This window comes from Pelophylax lessonae (assembly GCF_965119305.1).
Source record: "Pelophylax lessonae genome assembly, chromosome: 1".
NCBI lineage: Eukaryota > Metazoa > Chordata > Amphibia > Anura > Ranidae > Pelophylax > Pelophylax lessonae.
The window spans coordinates 756,487,270-756,503,689 of NC_138768.1; the positions used below are offsets into that span (position 1 = coordinate 756,487,270).

Genomic DNA, 16,420 nt, shown 5'->3' on the forward strand with positions numbered 1-16,420 from the left:
TCCTGGCCTCCATAGACATCAAAGATGCCTACCTTCATATCCCAATATGTGCAGGACATCAACGGTTTCTGCGTTTTGCCATGGGGGAGGATAAATATCAGTTTGTGGCGTTACCCTTTGTCTGACCTCTGCTCCTCAGGTCTTCACAAAGGCCTTAGCTCCGGTCCTGGCGTTGTTAAGCCAGCGGGGGATATCGGTCCTGGGTTACCTGGACGATCTGCTTCTCGGTGCAGAGTCTCCCACGGCGCTGGTGACAAACTTGGGAGGTCACCATGAGAACTCTGGTGGAGTTCGGATGTATTCTGAACCTTCAGAAGTCGTTCCTGGTCCCTTCCATGAGACTAGATTATCTGGGCCTGACCTTGGACTCCTCCTCAGCCAGGGTGTTTCTTCCTCCAGACAAACTCCAAAAACTCCAGACTGCGATTCAGCTATTGCTGTCCAGCAAATGGTCCTCCCTTTGGATTTGTATGAGAGTTCTGGGACTGATGGTGTTATCCTTCGAGGCGGACTCTTTCGCACAGTTCCACGTGAGAATCCTCCAGAAGGAAATCCTCCTCAAATGGAACAAAGATCCAAATTCCCTGGACAACCAGATCCAGCTGAGCCAGGTGACCAGGGGGTCCCAGATATGGTCGGTTCGGTCTCCGGCGCTCAAAGAAGGAAAATCCTTCCTCCCCCCTATATTGGACAGTTGTCACCATGGATGCCAGTCTATCCGGGTGGGGAGGTCTTTTCTGCAAGCTTTCTGCTCAAGGAGTCTGGTCCCTGGAAGAATCCAGGTTACCGATCAATGTTCTGGAGCTGAGAGCGATCAGGCTTTGCCTAGTCCACTGGACGGAGTACCTTCAGGGCTGTGCGCATTCAATCGGACAATGCCACGGCCGTGGCTTATATCAATCACCAAGGGGGCCCCAGAAGTGTCCTTGTGGCCTTGGAGGTGGCAGGCATCCTTCGATGGCCGGAATGCTTTGTTCCAGCTCTGTCCGCTATTTACTTTCCAGGAGTGGAAAATTGGCAGGCGGATTACACCAGTCGACAGACTTTGGATCGAGGAGAATGGTCTCTCCATCCACAGGAGGTGTTCCAGCAGTTGTGCCTTCGTAGGGGCACTCCAGAAGTAGATCTGTTGGCGTCTCGATCAACAGGAAAGTGCAGAGGTTTGTGGCTCGCTCTCAGGACCCTCTGGCAGACGCCACAGACGTGCTAGTGGCTCCTTGGGGTCAGTATCAGCTGATGTATTCCTTTCCCCCTCTCAAGTTTCTGCCAAAACCTCTTCGCAGGATTGAGACAAGGGATTCCAGTCATCCTTGTGGCTCCGGACTGGCCTCGCCAACCTTGGTCCGCCAACCTGGTCAGGCTAGTCGCAGACGTTCCTTGGAGACTTCCTCTAAGGTAGTATCTACTGTCTCCAGGGCAAATCTTCCATCCTGCTTTACAGTCGCTGGCTTTGACGGCTTGGCTGTTGAAAGCCAGGTGCTGAAGGACAGGGGATTGTCTGCTTCAGTGATTCCCACTCTGCTTAAAGCGAGAAAAGCGACTTCTAGAAAGATCGGTCATCATACGTGGAAGTCGTATATTGCGTGGTGTGATTCTTGGGGTTCCCCCTCGCTCTTTCTTTGGTGGCTCGAATCTTTGCCTTCCTTCAATGGGGAGTTGATCAAAATTTTCTTCCAAAGGCGGGTGGCCACCCATTCCCTGGTACGTAACTTTATCCAGTGGGTGCAACACTTGGCGCCTCCGGTGCGACCTCCTTGGGACCCTAATTTGGTGTTGTCGGTTCTCCAAAAACCTCCCTTTGAAAATATTCGGGAGATTCCCCTGCTTACCTTATCCCAGAAAGTGGCCTTCTTGGTGGCTATTACTTCTGCACGCAGGCTGTCAGAAACTGGCGGTGTTGTCTTGTTGTTCTCCCTATCTGGTAGTTCACAGGAATAAAGTGGTGCTTCGTTCGGATCTGTCCTTCCTTCCGAAGGTAGTTTCCACTTAAATGAGAACATTGTGATACCCTCCTTATGTCCTAAGCCTAAAGATCCTAAGGAATTTGCACTGCATACTTTGGATGTGGTTCGGGCAATCAGGGTGTATTTGGTGACTACGGAGTCTTTTCGGAAGTCCGATTCGCTCTTTGTACTCACGGATGGACCAAAGAAAGGGCTGCCTGCGTCTGCTGCGACTATTTCCAGATGAATTAGTTAGACAGTTGTGCAGGCTTATTCAGTTAAGGGTCAGGTTCTGTAGGGGGCAATATAGCCATACTGTTATGAAGGACAGAGACTGCGTCCGTCAATGAACTTCAGAGAAAAGGATTTTATGGTAAGACAAAAATCCATTTATTTTTTTATTTTTGGACAGGTTATATTAGTCTATCAAACCAAGCCAGCAAATCTTGGGAATTTTGGGTCCCTGGAAAGCTAGACATGTTTCCAGGAATCTAGCTTGGTCCCAAAATGTGATCACATAGGAGCATGTCCAAAACATATGTAGTATATCTGCAGGTGATGCTGAACATCTTTTACATGTAGCAGTGGGGGTTATATCCATTTCTGCCTCATTTCAAGCATGTACAGTACTGTGCTAAAATCTTAGGTGTGAACGAATGCTTTCATATATAGAAGTGGTGTTTGCTTATTTTTATCAATTACCAAAATGGAAAGTAAATGAACAGAAAAGAAATTCAAATCAATACTTGGAGTGACCACCCTTTGTCTTCAAAACTGCATCAGTTCTTCAAGGTATACTTGCACATTGTTTTTAGGGGTGCTCAGCAGGTAGGTTGTTCAAAACATCTTGGAGAATGAACCACAGATCTTCTGTGGATGTAGGCTGGAACTTTGCCTGGCAATTTTCTGATGACTTGATGCGACTTAAGTACTACATTGATCCAACTTTGAAGTTACTTTTGTAGCTGATCTGTGGGAGGGGCTACACCACAGGGAATGCCTGGGTAATCTTCCTGTAATGTTGGATCCAAATCACATAAATATAGAGGAGGATCTGACTTATGCCCATAGACTTTAATGGAAGATGCCTCCAAGTTGGATAGCAGTCGCCTTAAAATAGTAAAACGTTTTCTAAAGTCTGAGTGACTTCAGTAGTGCTAATTAAGACCACTCTTTTTGACAAACATGGGATGGGATTTCACATGTCATGCGACTTGGGGTTTTACAAGTCAGATCTCAAGTCGCAGCAGTGTGAATTGAGCCAGACAATTGAAGAATTCTGTTTTTAAGGCAAAGGGGTGGGAGGGGGGGGGGGTCACACCAAATATTGATTTTGATTTGGATTTCTATTCTGTTCATTTACTTTCCATTTTGCCAATTGATAAAAATAAACTAACAACACTTCTGTTTCTGAAAGCATTCATAATTTACAGCATTTTTCACGCCTGTCTAAAACTTTTGTACAGCCCTGAAATATAGCTGGTGAAGAAATTTAAATTGAATGAACTTATCAGCCGTGCAGATGTGTCTTTAGAACTATATCGGTTTTAGATCTTCCCTTCACTCTCCTTCCAGGAATGGGGTTAAGCGATTCCATTTACAAGGATCTGCCTGGAATAGATGTGAGTCTTTAGATTGAAAGTAGGAGTATATATCTGATGTAGATTAGTCTGAAGATATTGGCTCTGAAAATTAACACATTCTATACTGTACAATTATTAGCAGAGAAGGTCTAAAATGGTCTTTCTGTTTGCAAATGGTAAGCTCATAGGTACTAATGTTACCACTCAACTCTCATCAGGCATTCTCTGAGAGGGACTCCAACATCCAAGGAAATTTTAAAGAGCAGACCAAAATTGCACTGATTAACTTCTGTGGACTTTCCCCACTACTTTGTAGACCTAACTGAAGTTCATTAACCATAACTCTGGACTAGTTTTGTCGATGGTATTTACATACCCGGGCTTCAGATGTATGTTGAGAGGTGGTGTATAGTTTGCAGTAAGGTAAAGTTGATATTAAAAAAAAATGTTTTCTTGCAGAATGCACATTCACCAGTGCAGGATGGACTCTATTTACGTACACTTGGCAATGATCCTTTTCCTGCTTCTTTCCAGCATTTTTGTCTTTGTTGCCACCAATTATCTGAGATAGCCTTGTGGCCATGTTTAAAGTCCTACATGAATGCCTTGAAAATGTTTTTTGTACAACTATTCCAGTGTAAATGTGGTCTCATTGTGCATAAAGATAGTAAGTGCTCGTTTGAAAATATATTTTTGAGTTCTCCATTTGACTTTAATGCCAACTGCCAAGTCCTATTACCCAGAATAAGAAAATAAATGTAATACGCGCATGAGTAATATTGATTATCATTTTCTGCAAAGATAGGCTACATTTTATCTGTTACACAATTTCCTCTCCGGTTCTGACTTTGTTGTTCTGTGTTCATTGAACGATCCATTATGGCTGTCATGACACTGATTACAAAACACACACCAGCTGGTAATGTCCTCCGATAAGGTATGATTTGTTACTCAGAATAAAGTTTAATAAAAAATAAACAGGTTAGGAATGTTTTTTTAGCCATCAGATAAAAATAGAGGAACTGAGCCAAGACTAACACGTTTTACATCTTGATGGAACTTTGTCGTCTTATTGTTGGCAATGGATTGCAAACTGCCCTTAGCTAAGACCTTGTGTATCAGGTGTTAGACACTGCAGAAGCAGGAAGGATAAGGGTTGCACTATTGCTAAATATTTGGGAATGTTCCTTTTTTTTTTCATTACCTTTTCTGGTAGTGATCTATTGATCTGTTCTTGCTTCACATAGCAGCAAATTGCTTCCTTTATTTCCCAGAATGGAGAAAAATCAATTGGTTGCTCTATGCAACAAGTTATTCCTTCAGATATAATAAGTGTCATTAAACCCACATCGTTTAAAACTATCAAATATTGTATTAAATGCGGTTTATACTCAGTCACTCTGGGAATAATTATCTGTGTTCTGCAAAAAAACTGGTTGACCCTACTGTTCTCTGTCCCTCCCGCCTGTCCATGTCCCCACTGCAGCTGGGGGCTCTGCTGAGCAGCAGTTGGCAGCTTATTGCATATGCTCCATTTTCAGTGTGTTTTTATGCTGAGCTTTCCATCCCTGACCACATGTCAGCAGCCCATGTGACTATAGTCACACATTGGGCCATATACCCAGTAGTAAATTGCACTTCCTTCCCTCCTTCCACATGCCCAATAACCAGCTAAACACAATAGGGGCGGGCTGGAGGGGCATGAAACAGCCTGTGATTGGCAGAAATCCACCCACACCATGTTGTAAAAAAGATAACAAAGATTTTATTTTATTACACTGCTCAAAAAAATGAAAGGAACACTTTGAAAACACATCAGATCTCAATGGGGGGAAAATAGCATGCTGGATAGCTATTCGGCTATGGACTGGGTAATGTGTTAGGAATGAAAGGATGCCACATCGTCTGATGGAAATTAAAATCAACATACAGGGGGCTGAATTCAAAGACACCCTGAAAATAAAAGTGAAAAAATAATATGCAGGCTAGTCCAATTTTGCTGAAATTTCATTGCAGCAACTCAAAATGGTACTCAGTAGTTTGTATGGCCCCCACGTGCTTGTATACATGCCTGACGGGGTATGCTCCTAATGAGACAACGGATGGTGCCCTGCGGTATTTATTTCCAGATCTGGACCAGGGCATCACTGAGCTCCTGAACAGACTGAGGTGCAAACTGGTGGCGTAGGAAGGACTGAAACATAATGTCCCAGAAGTGTTTTTTTTTTGGATTTAGGTCAGGGGAGCGTGGGGGCCATTTTTTCCTCAATTCATTCATCTTCAGGAACTGGCTGCATACTCTCGCCACATGAGGCCGAGCATTGTCATGCACCAGAAGGAACCCAGGACCCACTACACCAGTGCAGGGTCTGACCATGTCTACAGGGATTTTATCCCGATACTTAATTGGCAGTCAGGGTTACATCCTCTAGACCAGTGATGGCGAACCTTGGCACCCCAGATGTTTTGGAACTACATTTCACATGATGCTCATGCACTATGTAGTGTCAGTGAGCATTATGGGAAATGTAGTTCCAAAACATCTGGGTTGCCAAGGTTCGCCATCACTGCTCTGGACTGTAGAGGTCGGTGCGTCCCTCCATGGATATGCTTCCCAAGACCATCACTGACCCACCACTAAACCGGTCATGCTGAATGATGTTACAGGCAGCATAACCATCTCCACGACTTCTCCAGACCCTTTCACATCTTTTACATCTGCTCAGGGTGAACCGAGTTCCGCTGTTGTGGGAAGTGAGTACAGGGCCCACTAGAGGACGTAGGGCCCTCAGGCCATTCTCTTGAAGTCTATTTCTGATTGTTTGGTAAGAGACATTCACACCAGTGGCCTGCTGGAGGTCATTTTGTAGGGCTCTGGTAGTGCTCATCCTGTTCCTCCTTGCACAAAGGAACAAATACTGGTCCTGCTGATGGGTTAAGGACCTTCTACGGCCCTGTCCAACTCTCCTAGAGGAACTGCCTTTCTCCTGGAATCTCCTCCATGCTCTTGAGATTGTGCTGGGAGACGCAGCAAACCTGGGAATAGCATGTATTGATGTGCCATCCTGGAGGACTTGGACTGCCTGTGCAACCTCTATAGGGTCCAGGTGTTGCCTCCTGCTGCCAGTAGTGACACTGACCCTAGCCAAATGCAAAACTAGTGAAACACAGAAAAGATGAGTAGGGAAAAAAGAGGTCAGTGGCCTCCACCTGTGAAACTATTCCTGTTTTACAGGAATCCTGGTTGTCTCATTGTTGCCCGTCTAGTGCACCTGTTGTTTATTTTCATTAACACCAAAGCAGTTGAAACTGATTAACAACCCCCTCTGCTACTTAACTGACCAGATCAATATCCCAGGAGTTTACTTGAATTGATGCCATACTCTTATTAAAAAAGTTGTTTTTTAATTTTTTTGAGAAGTGTGTATATATGTGACCTTTAAAAAATGTTTATTGATTTTAATTATTTTTACTCAGTTATTTTCCAAAGGCTTTTTTTTTTTTTTAACATGTGAGCAGCAGAAGAGGACTAGAAGCTCCTTCTGCCACTGCTTCCATGCACACAGGTTGGGAAAGAGCTGGGTCACTTGACAGCTGTATATTAAAAAAAGAGTATTTTAATTAAAAAAAAAAATGTAAGCCATCATTCATGTACTGAAGGAGAAGAGATGATGTAAATTAAACGGTGTGTGTTTAGTATCACTTTAAATAGTATTGTCTCCAGTTAGTAAAGAAATAGCTTAAATCGGCCCTGTCATTCTCGTACAAATATTTTAAGACACAAAAAGGCTTAATAGTTTTGTCTAAATAATCAGTGTGATTTCATATAAACTATGATGGAGCATCTGCTATAAAGACATCATTATTGACATCTATTGTACTGTATACCTGCTATACTAGTTGGCCCACTATTGGTGCTGGTGCTTGACCGTAAACCTGTGTCTGAGCAGACCCAGCATGTATTGCAGATACTAACAAACAAATGGCCACTGCCCTCCCCTATAACTGGCCTTTGCAGCAAGGAGCACATGGAAGGGCAATGCATGCAAAACAAACCCAAAGAAATTCCCAGTTCAAACTACTGACCAGCCTGCACCCAACCAAATTATCCTAACAGTATGCATTAAAAATGCATTTTGTTTGCACACATTTGCAAATACATACGTAAGCTACAGTGCCCCATCAAGGCACCCAAGTATTTTCTGTAGTCCTAATTCTAAATTTTGAGCCTCCACAATGAAAGCACGTGCATTATAATGGATAGGCAAGAGAGCAAGGTGATCCTGGAGGGAGCCCACCCCTCCTTAAAGGCACTTTTGTTTGTACTGTTGAAATGTTGGTGAGGAGAAGCACTGGACACCTTTTGCTGCCATGGTGCTATATGCTGGGTGTCCAGTGTGCCCCTGTGCCTTTTGAGGACCAGGCTCACTTGCCCTCTGCCTATCCATTATAATGCATATGCTTCCACTGTGGAGGCTCTCAAAATTTAGAGTTGGGTCCACAGAAAATATTGGGGTGCCTTGACAGGGCTCTGTAGCTTATGTATGTGTTTGCAAATGTGTGCTAACGAAATCCCTGCTTTTAACACATTCTGTTAGGATAAGTCAGTTGGTTGCAGGCTGGTCAGTAAGTTGAGCTGTGCATTTCTTTAATATTGTTTAATTCCTTTTGCACTCACCTTTTTCAAAAATACCTGAGACAGGTTTAAGCTTTCAAAAGATTTCATAGCCAAATAGCCCGCCCCCTTAAAGGGACGGGGCATGCTTAAGCTTCAGCATTTCCAGGATCAACCATAGACGCTGAGATTGGCAGTTGGATGCCAGCTGGTTGAATACCTACCTACCTACGGTACCTACCGTTTGTTCTCTTGGCCTTTTCAACAATATTTTACTTGCGTTTTAGATTTCAGTCTCTTTTTTTTTTTTCAGCTGGAAAGACAACTCCATGAAGATGAGGAATTTGCTCGGACGCTGGCAATGTTGGAGGATAAACCAAAGACTAAGGTAAGGGGAATGTTAACTTTTTGATTGTTGTGCTTTTTGCTCGATCACTCCATTTGTACTTTTTGTATAGTCAGGTCTGAAAATGTAAATAGGCCTGCCACTTCCTTGTTCAAAAATCAGACCATAGGCTCAATTCACAAAGCCTTAAAAGGAGTTGTAAAGTCAGAAGGTTTTTTATCTTAATGCATTCTATGCATTAAGATAAAAACCTTCTGTGTGTAGCAGCCTCCCCAGCACCCCCTAATACTTGAGCCCCATCTGTCCATGAGTCCCTTGGCCGTCCCGGACTCTCCCACCTGATTGGCTGAGACACAGCCGTGGCGCCATTGGCTCCCGCGGCTGTCAGTCAGTCATCCAGATAATCAGGATAGAGAGAGGGTGGGGCCGAACAGCAACTCTGTGTTTGAATGGACACAGGAGGGAGGAGCCAGGAGCAGCAAAGAGGGACGTGAGAAGAGGAGGGGTCGGACTGCACAGAGCAGGTAAGTATAACATGTTTTGTTTATTTTTTTTTTTTTTTAAAAAACAAAACTTTACAATCACTAAAGCGGAGATGGACTTCAGAAAATAAAAAATTTAATATTGGAATGCTCTTTATGGCAGAAGAGACCTTTTCTCCGGAAACATTACACTTAACTGCAAACTGCCTGTTTGCAATTATTGGTGATGTCATCCCGTGCCGGCCAATCAGTGTGTCTGAAGGCTGGCACCCAGAAGCTGGGAAAAAGGTGGAAGAAGGACCGCGTCACCTCAAGTTATTGGACTATTGGAGGAGAGTAAGTATTTATGCCTTTAGTTCAGCTTTACCACAAGGTCAAATATCTTTATTGTAGACGTGATGGTAGTTTTAATTCTGATCGGACTCCACTGAAACCACTCACTTTTTTGAAAATACTATCTTTTTCCTGGTGCGTTCACGTTTAGCCTAATGTCTGTTTGCAAAGTTTGGGGGGGGGGGGGGGGGTGAGAAGTCCATATCTGATTGTTCGCTAAATATCAATTGATTCTCCACAATAGATAGTCCACTATGTTTTAACATGTAACCGAACAGGGTTCTCATTGCTCTTGTCAGAATGTATTTTTTTATGGGTATTGTGGAGTATCCTCTGGAGCTTTGAATCTGCATCGCTCATAATTTTTATGAGAAAAAAAAAAGCCCTAATAAAAATAAATTTTTGCTTTGCAATAATTCTTGGGCTTGCTTGTAAATTCACTGCTTATCCCAGAGTTTATCTGGAATGATTTGCTGCTAGTAGAAATGTTTCCTGAATAACTATTTCTGGTTTGGTTTCTTGGCTTGGAGAGCAAATGTTGAATCCTGGTTGATTGCTATGAGCAACATCAAAAAATGCCCCCAATTCCAATAGGTGTTCGTCTCATACCCTATAGAACAATGAACCCTGGGTTTCTCTATCGTTCATTGATGGGCGCAGTCTTCTTGTTGTCAATAGCAGTAGGGTTATGCTGCCCCCTATAGGAGTAGGACACTAGGCAGAAAAAAGTTCTTGCTACGCCTATGGGCAGTCCCAGGGGGTATACCCTCTCTCCCTGCTATAGGATGTCAGTTTTAATCTGCCTAGTCAGGAGTAAGGACCTAGTTCCTTGCAGGGATATCTGGTCCTGGCAAAAGCTTTTTTTCTAGTTAGCTTTTTTCAACAGATTTTTTCCCTGTGAGATCTACAAGCAACTATGCCGCATCTGAGCGACAGGCTGAATATATAGATCCAGTGGTCATCCCAGCCGGCCAGTGCGCGCAGACCCCAGCTCTGCGCTAGGTCGGCCGTGAAATAGTTCCACCGGACGGGGCCTGGCCCTGTGAGTTAAATATCTCGCCAGGTCGCATACGACCGGGTCTAGGCCCAAGTCACAGCATTCCTATTGGCTGACTCCCCCACTTCGGCGGTGAGGGGTTCTGTCAGGAGATCCTGCCCGCCTGTTCCTGATATGGTGAGTAAACTAAACTGTTCCTCTCCCCATCCCCCCCCCCCCCCCGGCGGGTTTTGGGGTGTGGAAGCGGGCCCCTCCTTGGGACGGTCAGACACTCACGCTCCCTGGTTACCCTCTGTCCTGTTGCGTACCACCTACTGACCTGTCCCTTCACCCCCCCCCCCCAAACTCACTACTGGGGCGATTGGAGCTTCTCCTGGGGTCTGGGACCAGGTGTAGGCCGTCGGCGGGGGGTATTGCGGCTACCAGACGATCGATCGATCGTGCGAGGAGAGTTTAACCGGTTTCCCCCAGGGCCCCCTTCCTGTCAATCCTGTCCAGAAGGCTGGGGAGGGGGTTCCCCTCGAGGGCCCTTTAGAAGTTCCGTAGGCCATGCGGGGCCACTCTTTTCTTGTAGCCTACATGTGCTGAGGAGATCGGCGGCCATCTTGGTCCACCCGGCACAGCTGTTTTGCGGAAGATCCCATTGTAAATCAATGGCGGCCATGTTCTTGGAGTCCCTAGAGGCATTTTTTGTGGTGGCGGAGCCCCTCCCTATACCCCTAGTGCTGACACTCAGGTTTTTCTATGAGGATCGAGATCGCTGCAGACACGTGCTGTGCAGACGTTTTGGGCCTTCCTGGTGCATCTTTGGTGGGGTGGGTAGTCTGGGAGGCCTCTCTCTGTGCATTCTGCCTGACCTCTTGGGGGCGCTGTAACACGGTGGGACGTTCAACTTTTGCACTGCGGGGTTCCCCTGGTGCAACATGGACCCTGCGGAGCATTTTTCCCTATCTGACCCCCTCAAGGAGGCTGCAGGGCCCTTTGGATCCCAACTATCCATAGATGCACTGTTGTCGGTCTTGGAATCCTTTGAGTCCCAGGTGGAGGTGGCCTGTAAAGGACGGGGTCCCAAAAAACGCTCCCCTCCTACCTCTGCCTCATCTGATGTGTCAGATTCTGAATCTAATTCAGCCACTGCAGACATGGGTCTCCCTGCCGGGTCTACTACCTCACATCCTGTCTCCTCTGACACCTCTCCCTCCGCCACTGCGCAGGAAAAGACGCTAATGGACGCACTGGTTGTATCTGTGCGTGAAACCCTGAAAATGGAGGACACAGCTGTGACCACGACTGAGGCGCATGTTACTTTTGGCACTCGCAATCCATCCAGAGTAGTTAAGGTTTTCCCCCTTCCCGCGTATTTTGACAACATGGTCAAAAAAGAGTGGGACCGTCCAAAGCGTTCCTCTGGGGTGCTTAAGCGGATTGCTAGGCACTACCCCTTTGAAGAGTCCGATGTTAAGAAGTGGACTGTGCCACCTACGGTGGACCCTCCAGTCTCCAGACTGAATAAAGCTACCATGATTCCAGTGGAGGATTCCCCGTCCTTTAAGGATCCGGTGGATAGAAAGGCAGAGTCTGTGGCTCGTAATATGTATTCCCAGGCACTGCGCTCAGACCAGTGTTTACTATTGCCCTTGTGTCACAAACTTTGACTGAATGGGCCAAGTTACTACGCCGTGACCTGGAGGGGGTACAACTTCCCCCTGCCTTTCAGGAGCTGACGGACCAGTTGATCCAGGGGCTGCATTTTGTTTGCGATGCCTCGCTGGATGCAGCTCCAATATTGGCACGACTGTCGGTGTTGGCAATGGTCCTCCAGCATATACTGTGGCTAAAATGCTGGTCTGCAGATCAGACTTCTAAGAAGACTTTGACTAATCTACCCTTTCAGGGTGATCGCCTGTTTGGGGCTACCCTTGATGATATTGAAGTTCTTACAGGGGGTAAAAATACCTTTTTCCACAGGCTAACAAGGGTAAGGACCCTCGTCGCATACGGGGTCCCTCCTTTTCAGCACATAAAGATTTTTCATCCCTCAGGGATGAGTGATAAAGGATCAAACTCTTTCAAGGCCTCTTCCGGTGGCTCCAAGCGACCCTGATCTGGCAAACAGAATTCAGGTTTCTCCAGACCTGCAGATAAGGCCCCTTCGGCCTGAAGGTGCACCCTCACCCGTATCTGGGGTGGGGGGACATCTTTGCCGGTTTTCGGATGTGTGGCTATCCCAGATACAAGACAAGTGGGTGCAAAAGGTCATACAGTCCGGCTACAAGATCGAGTTTCGATCAGTCCCTCCGGTAAGGTTTTTCCCTTCCAATGTGCGACTGTCCCCGGATCACTTACAGGCTCTTTGGGGCAGTACAGGACCTGGTACAACAAGGAGTAATCATTCCGGTTCCATTCTCAAACGTTTCAGGGCTTTTACTCCAACCTGTTTACGGTCACCAGGAAGGAGGGCAAGGTGCGTCCAATTCTGAACCTGAAGGCTCTGAATTGCTTTATGCGAGTTCAAAAATTCAAGATGGAATCAATTCGCACGGTAGTGGCCTCCCTACACCAGGGGGATTTCCTGGCTCCATAGACATCAAAGATGCTTACCTTCACGTCCCAATATGTGCAAGACCTCAACGGTCTCTGCATTTTGCCGTGGGGAAGGATCACTATCAGTTTTTGGTGTTACCCTTTGGTCTCGCCTCTGCTCCTCGGGTCTTCACAAAGGTGTTTGCTCCTATCCTGGCTTTATTACGCCAGCGGGGGATATCGGTCCTGGGTTACCTTGATGATCTGCTTCTCCGTGCGGAGTCTCCCATGGCACTGGTGACAAACTTAGAGTTCACCATGAGAACTCTGGAGGAGTTTGGGTGGATTGTGAATCTCCAGAAGTCGTCCCTGGTTCCTTCCATGAGGCTGGACTATCTGGGCCTGACTTTGGACTTGTCCTCGGCCAGGGTGTTTCTTCCTCCGGTCAAAACTTTAGTCTGCGATTCAGCTATTGCTGTACAGCAAATGGTCGTCCCTTCGGACTTGTATGAGAGTTCTGGGAGTGATGGTGTTGAACTTCGAGGCGGTACCTTACGCCCAATTTCACATGAGAATACTCCAGAAGGGAATTCTTCTCAAATGGAACAAAGATCCAAGTTCTCTGGACAATCTGAGCCAGGTGACCAGGGGGGTCCCTGTTATGGTGGCTTTGGTCCCCAATGCTCAAACAAGGAAAATCTTTCCTCCCCATATATTGGACAGTGATCACCATGGATGCCAGTCTGTCCGTGTGGGGGGGGGGGGGGAGTGTTATGGACAAGCTTGCTGCTCAAGGGGTCTAGTCTCTGGAGGAATCCAGGTTACCGATCAATGTTCTGGAGCTGAGAGCGATTAGGCTTTGCCAAATCCACTGGACGGAGCACCTTTGGGGCTGTCCAGTGCACATTCAATCGGACAATGCCATAGATGTGGCTTATGTCAATCACCAAGGGAGCACCAGAAGTGTTCTTGCGGCCTTGGAGGTGGCAGGCATCCTTCGGTGGGCAGACGCTTTGTTCCCGCACTCTCCACCGTTCACATTCAGGGAGTGGAAAATTGGCAGGCGGATTACTTCAGCTGGCAGACCTTGGCTTCAGGGGAATGGTCTCTCCATCCAGCGGTGTTCCAGCAGCTGTGCCTTCATTGGGGCACTCCAGACGTAGATCTGTTGGCGTCTCTGATCAACAGGAAAGTGCAGAGGTTTGTGGCCCACTCTCGGGGGACCCTCTGGCAGATGCCACAGGACGCATTGGTGGCTCAGTGGAGTCAGTATCGGCTGATGTATGCTTTTCCTCTGCTCAAGTTGCTGCCGAAACTTCTTTGCCGAATTCGAGGGGGAAGGGATTCTGGTCATTCTTGTGGCTCCGGAATGGCCTCGCCGGGTTTGGTACACCGACCTGGTCAGGCTAGTCGCAGACGTTCCTTGGAGACTTCCTCTCAGGGAGGATCTGCTGTCTCAAGGACCAATCTTCCATCCTGCTTTACGGTCGCTGGCTTTGATAGCTTGGCTGTTGAAAGCCAGGTGCTGAAGGACAGGGGATTGTCTGCTTCTGTGATTCCCACTCTGCTTAAAGCGAGAAAAGCAACTTTGCACTTCAAAGTCGTATATTGCGTGGTGAGAGTCTCTGGGGGTTCCCCCTTGCTCTTACTCTGTGGCTCGGATCTTGGCTTTCCTTCAACGGGGGGTTGATCAAAATTTGGCCTTGAGTACTATCAAGGGTCAGGTTTCGGCCTTGGCAATTTTTTTTTCCAAAGGCCATTAGCCACCCATTCCCTGGTAAGTAGTTTAATCCAGGGGGTGCGACATTTGGCTCCTCTGGTGCGACCTCTGTTGCCACCTTGGGATCTTAATTTGGTTCTGTCGGGTCTCCAGATACCTCCTTTTGAAAATATTTGGGAGATTCCCCTGCTTACTTTTATCTCAGAAGATGGCCTTCTTGGTGGCTATTACTTCTGCGCGCAGGGTGTCTGAACTGGCAGCGTTGTTCTGTTGTCCTCCCTATCTGGTGGTTCACAGGGATAAAGTGATACTTCGTCCGGATCTGTCCTTCCTTCCGAAGGGGGTTTCTATTTAAATGAGGACATTGTGTTACCCTCCTTGTGTCCTAAGCCTAAACTACCTAAGGGATTTGCATTGCATACTTTGGATGCGGTTCGGGCAATCAGGGTGTACTGAGTCTTTTCGAAAGTCAGATTCGCTCTTTGTCCTCACGGATGGACCAAAGAAAGGGCTGTCTGCGTCTGCTGCGACTGTTTCCAGATGGATCAGACAGACGGTTGTGCAGGCTTATTCAACTAAGGGTCAAGTTCCACCTTTCCCTGTTAAGGCGCACTCTACTTGGGCGCTTAGTGCTTCCTGGGCTTTTCGCCATCAGGCATTTGTGGTTCAGGTTTGCAAGGTGGCTACCTGGTCGTCTGTTCATACCTTCACAAAATCTTATAAGGTGGATGTGCTAGCATCTGCAGATGCCTCTTTTGGCCGAAAAGTTTTGCAAGCTGCTGTTTGAGGGGGTTTCTTAGTCACCCTAGAGGGTGTTTATTATTTTTTTTTTTTTTTTTAGGTGGGTGTCCTTTTGTTGTTCTGATGAGTCCTATGTTGGCTGTGGTTAAGCCTTTGGGAATTATTTTCTGCTGTTCCCACCCTTCATGTTTTATGGCACTGCTTTGGGACGTCCCTACTGCTATTGAGAACAAGACTGCGTCCGTCAATGAACGGTAGAGAAAATGGGATTTTTTTGTCTTACCGTAAAATCCTTTTCTTTTAAGCATCAATGATGGATGTAGTACCCACCCCTCTATTATTGAGTTGGGTTCGTATTTTTTTATCTGACACTGCTTTGATATAAAACTGACATCCTATAGCAGGGAGAGAGGGTATACCCCCTGGGACTGCCCATAGGCGTAGCCAGAACTTCTGCCTAGTGTCCTACTCCTGTAGGGGGCAGCATAACCCTAATGCTATTGAGAACAAGAAGACTGCGTCCGTCAATGAACTTCAGAGAAAAGGATTTTACGGTAAGACAAAAATCCAATTTTTTTCTAGTAGTGGTAAGAGTCATGGTGACTGGAAGGTTTAAAAACATCAGACATCCACATTAGAAGCCATTACCTTTTTCATAGCCCTGTTACAGATTGACTGCATCTGATTCAGATGGTTTTTCACATTTTTAGGGCAGTACATTAAATATATTGTGTTCTGTACAGCAGTATATTTACCAACATATAATTAACTTTTTTTTTTTTTTCGTCCTTGGAATACTTTCAAAGGTATTGGTTAGCTTTGAACATGCATAAGACTATTTAAAAAATTGTTAACCCAGATAGATGCAATATTTTCCCTAGTAGCTGACTAAACAAGCCATATACCTATGCATACACTTTACTTAGTAACATGCTTAAATGTTTAATATAGGGACTTCAAGTCAGCCCAAAGAAGCAGAGCTCGGCAGCTGCTGGAATAAGCCCAGTAAAGGGCGAAAAAAGGATTTCTCCAGGTAATGGACATAGCATAAAATGTATACAGTTTTGACCAAAAGTGAGAATGAAAGGAATGCTCAATTTTATTTCTTTATCCTCTGTGTTTTAACTTTTCTTTTTA

General features: G+C 46.1%; 1 protein-coding gene across 1 annotated transcript in view; it reads left to right on the top strand.

Moving 5' to 3' along the window:
* RFC1 (replication factor C subunit 1) overlaps positions 1-16,420 on the top strand; it is a 143,089-nt gene that overhangs the window by 93,001 nt on the left and 33,668 nt on the right. The window contains exons 7-8 of the mRNA XM_082269212.1: positions 8,455-8,529; positions 16,235-16,316. Coding sequence (XP_082125338.1) covers positions 8,455-8,529; positions 16,235-16,316 — 157 coding nt within the window. The remainder of the gene's footprint in view (positions 1-8,454; positions 8,530-16,234; positions 16,317-16,420) is intronic.